Source organism: Neltuma alba, unplaced genomic scaffold, assembly GCF_004799145.2.
Source record: "Neltuma alba isolate B1F8T4 unplaced genomic scaffold, ASM479914v2 tig00011656_pilon, whole genome shotgun sequence".
Taxonomy (NCBI): Eukaryota; Viridiplantae; Streptophyta; class Magnoliopsida; order Fabales; family Fabaceae; genus Neltuma; species Neltuma alba.
Window position 1 is genome coordinate 689,955 of NW_021636302.1, and position 12,299 is coordinate 702,253.

At 33.0% G+C, this 12,299-nt stretch overlaps 1 protein-coding gene across 1 annotated transcript; it reads left to right on the plus strand.

Annotated features, from left to right (window-relative positions):
• The first annotated feature begins 4,434 nt into the window (after positions 1 to 4,434).
• LOC114716436 (peroxidase 12) lies at positions 4,435 to 6,689 on the plus strand. Its single transcript, XM_028901444.1, has 3 exons — positions 4,435 to 4,696; positions 5,044 to 5,241; positions 5,873 to 6,689. Exons 1-3 carry the CDS (start codon positions 4,457 to 4,459, stop codon positions 6,488 to 6,490), a joined length of 1,056 nt encoding a protein of 351 aa, XP_028757277.1. The 5' UTR covers positions 4,435 to 4,456; the 3' UTR covers positions 6,491 to 6,689.
• The last annotated feature ends 5,610 nt before the right edge of the window (positions 6,690 to 12,299 follow it).

The window sequence follows — 12,299 nt, forward strand, 5'->3', positions numbered from 1 at the left end:
ATTTATTTGAAAATGATACGTCTTGTTATGTATCAGGAGAAGGCATATTGTTAATGCTACTTCTTGTTATGTATTAGAAGAAGACATATTGTTAATATCAAGTTTAGACTTGTCATTTTTCAGTAGAAGACATATTGTTATGCTACTTCTTGTTATGTATCAGGAGAAGACACATTGTTTGTTATGTATAAGGAGAAGACATATTGTTAATGCTACCTCTTGTTATATATCAGGAGAAGACACATTGTTTGTTATGTATCAGGAGAAGACATATTGTTAATGCTACTTTTTGTTATGTATTAGGAGAAGACATATTTTTAATCTCAAGTTTAGACTTGTCATTTTTCAGTAGAAGACATATTGTTAATGCTACTTCTTGTTATGTATCAGGAGAAGGCACATTGTTAATCTCAAGTTTAGATTTGTCATTTTTCAGTAAAAACGTGTCATTTTCAAATAAATTATGGTCATTTTTAATCAATGTACATGCTACTTCTTGTTATGTGTCAAAAAAAGGCATATTGTTAATCTCACGTTTAGACGTGTCATTTTCCAATAAAGACGTGTCATTTTCAAATAAATTGTCATTTTTAATTAATATACATGCTACTTCTTATTATGTATTAGGAAAAGTTACTTTGTTAATATTAAATTTAGACTTGTTATTTTTCAATTAAGACTTATCATCCTGAGGTAAATTCTCATCACAGGCTAGAGTCATAATAAAATAGTCAACTTATATTTTTGTTTGTATTATAAAATTAGGAAGTCTTTGATGGTCCAATGGTCATCTATTTTTTTGTTGGTCCAAATGGCCAAGGGGTTGTGGGATCAAATCCCACCCCCACCACTTCCTGCAATATTATCCCATGCAAAAAAAAAATTGTTACAAAAAAATTCCACCCGGCAGCCAGTTTTTTTGAAAAAAAGAAGATAAAAGGTATTTTTGTCATTTCACTGAATTTCAAAATTCCAATTTGGGAAGGACTTCCCTCTTTATCATTATATTTTCTTAGCTTCTCAAATTAGAATTTTAGATATTCCACCTTCTTTATTTGTCATTTTCCCATTAAAAATCCATCTTCTAAGGGCCTGTTTGGGTGACCCTCAAAACCATGGTTTGGGAGGCAAAACCATGATTTTGGTGAGATGTCACCCAAACAGCATTAATTTTGGGCCAATAATATGAAACCATGGTGATTTCAGGAAAAGTGAATTCATTCTGCTTCTGGCTCAAATTGGAGAGATGATTGTGCCTGTCAGAGTAGATCTCAACAATAATATGATTTTAACATTTCTCAATTATTTTTTTATAAACATATTTAACCTTATATCTTATAAACATATATACACATATTAGTTATTTATTAATTACATTATCTTATGTATTATTAATTATGTTGATAAAAAATATATTATTAACAATTTTATTCCTTCAAGTTAAAATATATCATAAAATTTATCTTTTATATAATTATCATATTAACTTATGTTTTTTTTAGTAATTTGTATATATAAAAAGTACTTCTGATAACAACTATCCAAACACTCTCACTTCTCAGAATCACTTTTTTACAAAATATATTATTCACAAAATCTATTCTTCCCAGAATCTATTCTCCAAAAGCTATTCTCCAAACCATGGTTTGGTTTCATCCAAAGGGTGACACCCCAAACCATGGTTTGGGGAATAAATCACCCAAACACCCACCCAAAAACCAAAACCATGATTTTGGAAAAAGCAAAATTTTTTTGCTTTTGGAGAAAAAAGGGAGAGTGTGAGAGCCTATAGGATACGTATCTTGTTATTTTTTTTATAAACATATTTTTTTATAAACATATTTAATCTTATATTTTATAAATATATATACATATTAATTATTTATTAATTATATTATCTTATGTATTATTAATTATGTTGGTAAAAAATATATTATTAACAATTTTATTCCTTCAAATTAAAATATATCATAAAATTTATTTTTTTTGTAATTATCATATTAACTTATGTCTTTTTTTTAGTAATTTGTATATATAAAAAGTGCTTCTGATAACAACTATCCAAACACTCTCACTTCTCAGAATCTATTCTCTCCAAAATCTATTCTCCAGAATCACTTTTTCAAATCACAGTTTGGTTTCATCCAAACACACCCTAAGTCCAACACGAGTAGTTTTTTTTTTTTGGCTGGGATAGTGCCCACCAACCACGTGACCTCTTTAAGGTATCTCCACTTTTGCTCCGGATAAGGCGGGCAAACAAAATTTAAAAAAAAGCATCTAGGGGCTCCAAATTCCAAAGACCACGTGTTAGTTATATTTGAGAATTAATCTGAAAATTTTTTCGAGTTATAGTTATTTTAACATTAATTAATTGAATATCTTAAAATATCTTGTTATCTTTACATGCGCATACAACTCATGAATGAACCAATTCAACAATAAATTAAACAAAAACATAAATTCATTAGCAACTATAGTTTGAAAATATTTTGTTACACACACACACCAAAGTGTTTAAAACCCCTTTTCTAGAACATCCAAAGGACTTTGAAAAAACTCTTTGGATTCTAATTAAAAAGCAAAATAAACTAACTTTATGGTTTCATGGACTGATAGTTAATTACTATTTCTGGTTCTAATTATAAAATTTTGTCTATAAACCACAAACGAGGTCTTATAATTAGAACCAGAGGTAGTAATATCATAAAATTGTAGAAAAACGTGCAATTTTTCAATTTCGTCTTTAATTAAAATCAATAATCATAATAAAGCATTGTTTAGGAATTAAATGCATAAGAATAATTTATTACAATTAAGATTAGGCAAGATTGGAACAAGAATTTAACCACCACATTTTTGCCCTATATTAAGTTTAAGTAGAAACTTAAAAATTTGCCATAAAACATTTGAGGGAGTATTGTTTTCGGAAAGTACTGGGCTTCAAAATCAGTAAAACATTAACAAAATTGAGATGATAAATTTCCAAAATAAATAATGGCCAATAATAACAAATAAGAAGCACTAAAGAATTTTTATTTATTTTATTTATATATTTTCGGAATATTCTCTACCAACAACAAAGAACTGTTCATTTTAATCTTTTTTGTAAGGTAATTGGATGAGATTTTTCTCATATATATGCGTGCGTGCGAGAGACATATTTATTAAATCTTTCTCATATTACTTTTATTTAATATTAGTTTATATTTTTCAAATTGGGTTTTTGGGCTTTTAAAGGATGGTTTTGATAAAGACAAAGACAGTGATTTTGTTAATTTTTAAACAAAATTAATGATTTTTAAGCTGATACATAAAATTTTATAACATAATCAAAATTAATTAATTGCATAACATATTCAAAATTTTGAAAACATATGTATTAAAATTATTTTTTAGTTGTATAAAAAAATTATTTTTTGACATATATAAATGTTTAAATTGTATGTTCTTATGTTAAGGAGGATATTTTGATCACAATAAAGTTAAGAGTCATAGTCTACGATGAAATAACAGTTGGATAGATGATAATAAAATTTTAAATATATAAGAAAGGATTATATAATATACATTTTAATTTTAAAGTGGGTTTATACACGTTTTTAAAATAAATGAGATATTTGTATAAGTTAGATAAAATAGACGGATAATTTGTGTATTTTATTCTAATAAATAATAATAAAAAACATGTTAATTACATTATAAGTAATTCAACTAGGAACCAATGACAATCAAACAAACTAACAAATAGAAATATGCATAGTGCGTATCACCAAAAAAACAAAAAAGAAATGTACATAGTGCGTGCTAGTGGTAGGCCTACCTATAAATAATCTGTCAACGTGCTTATTAACCTTTAGCTTTTGTCATTAATTAGCTTTTAGAAGTTACCATACGATGGTATAATTGGAGAGATTTAGTCAATAAAACAAATTAATTAATGAACTTTGAATAGGTGCCGACAAGAATTATCAACATTTAATATAAAATATGTAAAAGGAGTTACACTCTTAATATCTTAAGTACTGTGGTTAAGGCATTGTAGTGAAATAACACCAAACACCTTACTTAGGTGAGATTGAGTCAGAAGAAAAATCTCATCAGAGAGGGTATAATGAATTCACGAGTTATGACAAAACAAAATCTTCATGACTATGAAATAATTCAAGTCATTTTCTTTCAAGGTAAAGTACCGATAAATCTCAAGAAAAGGATAGTAATTAAAAATCTTAATGACAAGCCAAGAGTATTGGTCTTGCTATAATTTTTTACTCCAGAACTTGTAATTCACTTGATGTGGGACATTTTAATATAATTATGTTCTTTGTTTGAGACTTTACAGTAAATTTTCCGTTATTTTATCATCCGTTCAGGTAGACGACAAACTTCATTGGTGTATAAATAGCATGCTCGTTGCTTTCACAAGGCGCACAGTATACACTAACTCATCAACAAGATGGCTTCATCACTGTCCACTTTGGTTTTGTTGAGTTCATTTGTATTATTATCATATTTCCAAGCCTCTGAGGCACAAGCCCCTCCCCCTATAGTGAAGGGACTGTCTTGGACTTTCTACCAATCAAGCTGTCCCCAGCTTGAGTCTTTAGTCAGAAACCATCTTAGGAAGGTCTTTAAGAGGGACATCGGCCAGGCTGCCGGCATCGTCCGCATCTTCTTCCACGACTGCTTCGTTCAGGTCAGTATAACTTGTCTTAGACTCTACGTAAAACTAGCCAGACGGCCTAGCTATAACAAATATAGTCGCTATAATATCACGAAACCGTACTAGGAGAAGATTCTGTCAATGCTCTAATGCACACACCGGATATGACTGAGCTGTCTCGTAACGTTCTAAACCCAGCTCATGTACCGCTTTAATGGGTGAACAGCCCAACCCTTAGAATATACTATAGCCCCAGGTGGCGAAGACATCATTGAGAAAAAACAGTTAAAATACGGTTCGAATTATGCTTGAGAATACTGTAATTAGGCGTAGAATGAATGGATGGTATGTGTTTGGGTGATTGATGTCATTATTGGCAGGGATGCGATGGATCGGTGTTGCTGGACGCAGTATCGCCTAATGATCAGAGCGAGAAGGACACCCCTCCAAACGTGACCTTAAGGCCAGAGGCGTTGCAGACTATTGAAGATCTTCGAGCTCTGATTCATAAGAAGTGTGGAAGAGTCGTCTCTTGCTCTGATCTCACTGTCCTTGCAGCTCGTGAAGCTGTCTTCTTGGTAATAATCTCCTTTCATCTTGCCATATATCAATTCTTAGTTCGCTTTTGGGTAATACTAATTGTATATACCGGTTTACTCAAATTAGGCTTTTTTTTTCAAAAAAAAAAAAAAAACTCTACATGCCCACAATTTTCTTAACATATATCTATTCATCAGTTGGTATAGGACGTATCTGATTCACTTTTTAGCAAAAGAACAATGTTTTAAAATAAATACGAGTTGGATATGCCATGATAATTTTTTTCCCACCAGTGCTTTTCTTCATTACATAATTTAAAAATGAAAGCAAAAGTAAATTGGAAAAGAAAAGAAAAGAAAAGAAAAGAAAGGCTGAAGAATCAAACAACGCATGATTAAGGTATCTGGCTCATAATGATGCTCTAAGGAAATGATGTCCTTGAAGGCTTAAAGAAGGAAAAGTGTAAGTCACGATAGTGGAGAAGCCACTGATTCAATATTGGGGTCCGATCCTGAAAAAGTACTTAAGAGGATTATTATATTTATTTTTCTTGAGTCTAAACTCTTATATTATTAATTTATTATCGTGTTGCCCGATTTAATGCCTTGCTTGAAGACATTAAAACCGTAAAAAATTGTTAAATTGTTTCCTTTGGATTTGATGATACAGTCCGGAGGGCCCAATTTTCCGGTACCACTAGGAAGGCGGGACAGTCTTAACTTCAGCGTCGCCGGAACCAACAACCTGCCGGGCCCATTCAGCTCCACCGGCGGCCTTCTCAGCGCTTTCGGTGACCAAAACTTCGATGCCACGGACGTCGTCGCTCTCTCCGGCGCCCACACCTTCGGCCGTTCCCACTGTGGCGCTTTCTTCGGCCGCATCTCCCCCACCGTCGATCGCACCATGGACTCTTCCTTCGCCGCCTCCCTGAAGGCCATTTGCCCCGCCGCCTCCTCCCCCAACACGGCCAACCTCGACGTCCGAACCCCCAACATCTTTGACAACCAGTACTACGTCGACCTCATGAACCGGCAAGGCCTCTTTGTCTCCGACCAGGATCTGTTCACTGATGCCAGAACCAAGAGCATCGTCGTCAGCTTCGCTAAGAATCAAAAGTTGTTCTTTGACAAGTTTTCTCAGGCCATGATCAAGATGAGTCAGCTGAGTGTGTTGACGGGGAAGCAAGGGGAGATTCGAAACAAGTGCTCCGCCACCAACGGCAGAAAGACGACGTCCTCTGTGTTGTCGGCGGTGGTGGAAGACGTTGAGGAGTTGACTCAGTTTTAAAAAAGATTAAGGTTTTCCTTTTGATTTTCACCATGTTTGATGTCTTCTTGTTGGCGAAGAAACCTTAAAAAACTAGTGGGTGCTCCTAGCTTTGATGATCTTGTGGTTTTCTCTTGGTCTTTGAACGTGTAATAATGGCCTAGTGCATGTACTGATCTATTGTTTGCTTTTGCAGAAATTTGGACTTAGCTTACTGTTTTTTTTTTTAAACTAAAAAAATTTTCGGAACCGACAAATTGAATATTATTAGTTATAAAATGATATATATCAAAACCTTTGATAATATATATATATATATATATATATATATCGAAACATGTTTTGGACTAGCTTTTATTTTCTCTTGAATTATCTTACGAGCCCAATATAGATAGATCTTTAATATATATATTATATAAAATTATTTTTTTTATAATTATCTAATTAATGATTTTATTTTATTTTTTAATGGATCTCACTCATCTTTTCTCTGTGTTCAATTCTCTCTCGGTCAGGTTATCTTTTATATTTTCATGGAATGTCATATTAATAGTTTAACTACCTCCAATCCTTAATATTAGAGTTACTAGATTAAAAAATTCTAACAAATCAGTTAATTATAACAAATGTGATATAATCTTCCTAAAATATCCTTATATAACATTCAAATATTCAATTATATCTCAATTTATAAGTTAGGTAAAAAAGTTTTAAAAAAATAATAATATGATGTACACATATGAATTAGGATTTTATATATTTTGGACCAAATACAACTCTCAAACTAGTTTTTATATTAAATACAATACTACTCTATTAAATGAAAATGGCTTTGGGGTCTGGATTGCTTAATTGCATAATTAAGGAGCCCACTTGTCCATTTACATATTAAGCACAGCCGAAAGCAAATAGCTTTAAAGTCTACTTTCTTAGATGCTTTCCAAAAAAAAAAAAGTCTACTTTTCTCAATCGTACAATTATATGGAAGGTTATGTTGCATTTGATGGATACCATTTTGAAATGTGAGAGCGGCATTATAGAGACAGTGGATTATATTATACTCCTCTGGTCCTTAATGTAAGACCCATTTAACTAATTTGATTAGATTAAGGAAGTTAGGTAAGTTAGTTAATTATAAGAAAAGTGACACATTTTTCCTAAAACACCATAATCATCTTTCTTAATACCCTATCTCCCTCTTCTACTTGATTATGGTTGAGGGAGTATTCATAAGGGTAATTTAGTAAAAATTGATAAATATGATAAATGGGTCTTATATTTAGGACCAAAATCAACTTAAGAATTGAGTCCTATATTAAGGACCGGAGGAGTATTATATTATAATGACCAAAATAATTTAAAAAAATGATAACAAGCTAGACTATTATACTTACAAGGTGGTATGTGAACCCCGCCTTCTTGTTAAATTTATCTTTAAGACCTTGCAATTCATGTGAGGTGGTGGGCATGGGTTTGCAATAAGTTTTTCCACGTCCCATTTCTTTGATATCCACTAGATCCAGTACTATTATTTCGTGTTCCCCTTTCCATTTTAAATCTATATCAGATAAATTGTGTTAGACTGGTAATTGGTTTGTGATGTTATTAAGGGTGGAGTTGCTATTTATTTTTCAGTCTTAATCATATAATATCTGAAACATCCTACCTTTAACCTTCAGAGTATGCGCTTGGAAGCAATTTATGAAGCAAGCCCGTGGATTGAAAATTCGTGACAAAATTGAAGCTTTTCCCCAAACTTTCAGTCTAGGTCACGACTTGAGTCCATAGAATGTCTGAGTTGCGACTTGGTACTTTCTAGTCATGACTTGAAGTCAAAGAGGTCATTTTTGCTTCTTGATCGCGGCCTCAACTTCCCAGGTTGCGACCTAGGGTCATAGAGAGCTTTCGGGTAATGTTCACTGAGTATTTTCCAGAATACAGGTTCAGCTTTGGGAGGGCATAACTCTTAGCACACACATCCTTTTTAAGTGATTTACTACTTGTTTTAAAGCTTGGGATGTGTACTTTGATGATGTCAAATTTTGTGCCTTAACTCATTCATTTGGTAGGTCAAACTGAAGCTAGAAACTGACTGGTCCAGGGCCTACGTTTTATCCATTAAACAATTCTTACTTTAATTCTCCCTTCATTCGAACATGCAACAACTAGCTTTATAGATTCCCATTCATTCATATACTTTGAGTTGCATGCCATTACATTATACATCAAACATTACATAACATTTCATGCTTGACATATCCACAATTAATTACATAATTAGCGATGTTAATCATTACATTGAAACACATGTAAATTCTCTACTTTCTTTGCGTCCATCTTCTTGCCCTTATTCATGCATGCCTTCTTTTTATCATTTGACCTACTATAATTGATTAAGGGAGGGTGAGATTCGAGAGAATCTCAGTAGCAAACAATAACCACCCAAACATACATGACAAGCTTGACATTTGTAACATGCTTGTAACTTAACATCTTTATAACATAATGACATGTTTGGCAATCATCATGCATTTATCATAAAACACATAGGCCTATGGAATATTTCAAACACATTCACAATCACAACACACATGAGTTCATAAAATCATATAACATAGAAACATGTCATACATGCAAGCAAATACCAAACACATAAAAGTAAGGTCAAGTTTGCTACCTTGTATCTTAAGCTTTCTTCTTACTCCCTTTTGCTTCCAACCATTAAGGTTACTTACTCAACCACATACAAACCTTCTCTTGGATGCATCAAGATCCTAATCACAACCACAAGGGTCACATTACTCATTAGAACTAAGAATTACACAACATGGGTGACTTATGTCCTTAAACTTTATCTCTTTTTCCTTAATTTATAATGTAGTGTTATAACTTTGTAAAAATTATTTCCTTAGGCCAATCCTACACAATTTTGCCCAAGAAATCCAAATATGAGCTTAGATTCATCAAAATCCAATTCCTTCCCCTGGTTCTAGGCCAAAACCGAAATCTGTCACTTAATTTTTAGTTTTGACTCCAATGCTTCCAACTTCATTCTTTCATCTTATCCCTACACAATTTTTCATTTTAAATACATTGGAAGCATCAAAATCATAAAAATCACATCCTAGGCACAAGAGCCAGGTCTAGTCGAAACATTTCCTCAAGTTACATAATCATGAAATTCAACCAATTTCAGCATCGAACCACTTGATTTGTGTTCCTTTCAAGTCTTTGAACATTATTCTAATATCAATTTCATCTTCTCCTATCCTTAACAATTTCGTGCAGCATGCCCCCCTATGGTTTCAAGCTCCTAAAAATCATTAAAATCCATAACCAAGCTCAATAACAATAAGGGTAGTGAAAACTACATCAAAAACCATGAACATACCTTGTTTTAGAGCTTAATCTTGCATGGGTTCACTTGGCCTTTCTCCCTCCTTCTTCTTTCTCTTTCTAGAATCCATTTTGCAAGAGCTTTCCCAAGATTTCCATGAGGTTAGGACGAAAATGAGGGAGGGGAGGGGGTATTTATAGAAAACAGGACTGAATCTTGGCCGTTGATCTTAAACAGGCTTGATCTAGACTGTCTATTTTCTCTTTTAATCTTACGGTAACAAGTGTCCTATGACATCATGCTTACATCATCGTGATGACATCATGCTTATATCATCAAGCCATATGTCCCCAATCCGGCCGTACACGTGTCTTGTATCCGACTGTACACGTGTCTTGCATCCAACCATACAAGTAATATCTTCTTTTCCCATCTAACTATACATTTGTCTCCTCCATATTTGTTCATTATTTTGGCATTAAAATAGGGAGGAAATTAATATAAAATTCGTGCAAAATACCACCCTTAGGCATTCCTCAACCTATCTTGCCATTCTACACCGTATATGGTACTTTTTCGGGTCCTGACTTTCCTGAGACCACTGGGACATGTTCTAGTACCATTTTCTTACCTCAAATAAATTCAAATAGCATTATATAACATGCCCAAAGAGAGAGTGATGCTCTTCCCTTATTCTTCCATTAAAATAATTAAAATAATTAATCATATTTACTTCAGAGTGAACTTCACCAAATTCTTTCTACCGGTCTACGACTCTGAGAATCTGTCTCTACGTACCAATACTATTTATTTATCACAGTGAAATTCCTCTAATTTTTCTTAAGTCAAAAGTCAACTTCTAGACATTTGACTTTGACTTTTCCTAGATAGTATGTAAACAGGCTTTAAATTCCATTAAAGCCGACCTCTTTGCTTTATGGGGACGAAATTATTTTTAAAACCTGTGATAATTCTTCAAGTATTTTTTCCCATTTCCTTCCAATTATCTGAGGCCTCTCTATACTTTAAATAATTCATTTTCAATAATATCCAAAATCAGTCAAAACCCTGGGAATTTCACAAATTCCTTCCAAGGGCATTTTCATCATTTTTCACCTCATACAGGCCTTTGGATCCTATTCCTATTTTTATGAAATTTTTCTAAGCTATTCAGGCTTTAACCTATCATTTCCCATTTTCTAGGATTTTCAAGCATAATTTTTATTTTTGCCCTTATCAGCCCAAAACTTTGCAAAATTACAGTTTTGCCTCTGGTTGGGTTTAACCTCAAAATTCACCTCCTTGAGGCCTCCAACATAATCTTTGGCCTATATTTATCTCTATTTCTTATTCCTAGGCCTCGAGACTTCTTCTAAGCCTCTAACTTCCTCTTTTCTCTATCCCAGAAAACTTTCCCTTTGCGATTTAGTCCTTAGGAATCCTACTGTCCTTTTAGGGAATCTCTGGCATCTTTGCCAAAAAGGGTTTGGTAGCCTGCCCATTTCAGGCTAACTTCAGTACGTCTAGCCTCAAAATTCGAGATGTGACAATATCAATGGTATGATATAGATGAAATTTGAAGATTTCTCTCAAAAATCCCCAATGCCTTTGAAGCAACTTTTTTTCATGTGGAAGTTACTCCATAATGCTCTGCCTACTTGTGATATCCTCCAAAGACATTATCTTAACACTTCTGGTCTTTGTCTCTTTGGTTGTGATTATGAAGAATCTTTGGAGCATCTATTCATTCCTTGTCCATTCACATGATCACTCTGGTTTGGATGCCTACTAATTATAGTTTGTCAATAACTTTTCTAAATTTCAAATCATGGCTAAAATAAAGATACATTGTTGTAGCTTAACCAAGATGGATGCAATCCTATTATGTGACTTTTCTAATTCTCAAATACAACAGCCTTATCCCTCAATGTTTAGTCACTTAAAAAAAGGATCAACCTCCATTGCCAAATGTTGGATGAGTCAAATAACATTATTAGGCAGGATCTTGTTCATTTCCTTAATTCTTTTGTCTCTGTTAGAATAGGTTAGTAGGAGTTTTCCTACTTGTATGTTTGAACTCTCTAACTCTTGTCCTTCTATTATATTACTAGGTCTAGTTTGTAGCTCTTTGATTTTTAATATATTATCATTTTGATCATTTAAAAACATACTTGGCATCTTTCCTCTTCACTATTTATAGTCTACTACCAAATGCAACAATATAACTTTGGCATATCTTACTTTTCAAAAGCCTCCTACTTAATCTCTTTGAATGAGTTTGATTAGGACACTTTGCTATTTAGAGATAGAATCACAAGCTACAAATACTTTAGGGTATCATATACTTTCACGGTTATCCCTTAAAGCAATTTGTTTGGACTAAGAAGTTTGCTACTAGACATCCTCTAGGTCGCAGACCCTAATGATCACTAGCACTTAAGCAATTCATCAAACTTCATGACGCGAAGTTGACTTTCTCCTAATATAGTGTGA

What these genes read in the sequence shown, in the direction of transcription:
- LOC114716436 (XM_028901444.1), top strand. Translation starts at nt 4,457, where the DNA reads ATGGCTTCATCACTGTCCACTTTGGTTTTGTTGAGTTCATTTGTATTA. An exon ending in TCCACGACTGCTTCGTTCAG is followed by an intron (nt 4,697 to 5,043) that starts GTCAGTATAACT and finishes CATTATTGGCAG; the next exon opens with GGATGCGATGGATCGGTGTT. An exon ending in CTCGTGAAGCTGTCTTCTTG is followed by an intron (nt 5,242 to 5,872) that starts GTAATAATCTCC and finishes TTGATGATACAG; the next exon opens with TCCGGAGGGCCCAATTTTCC.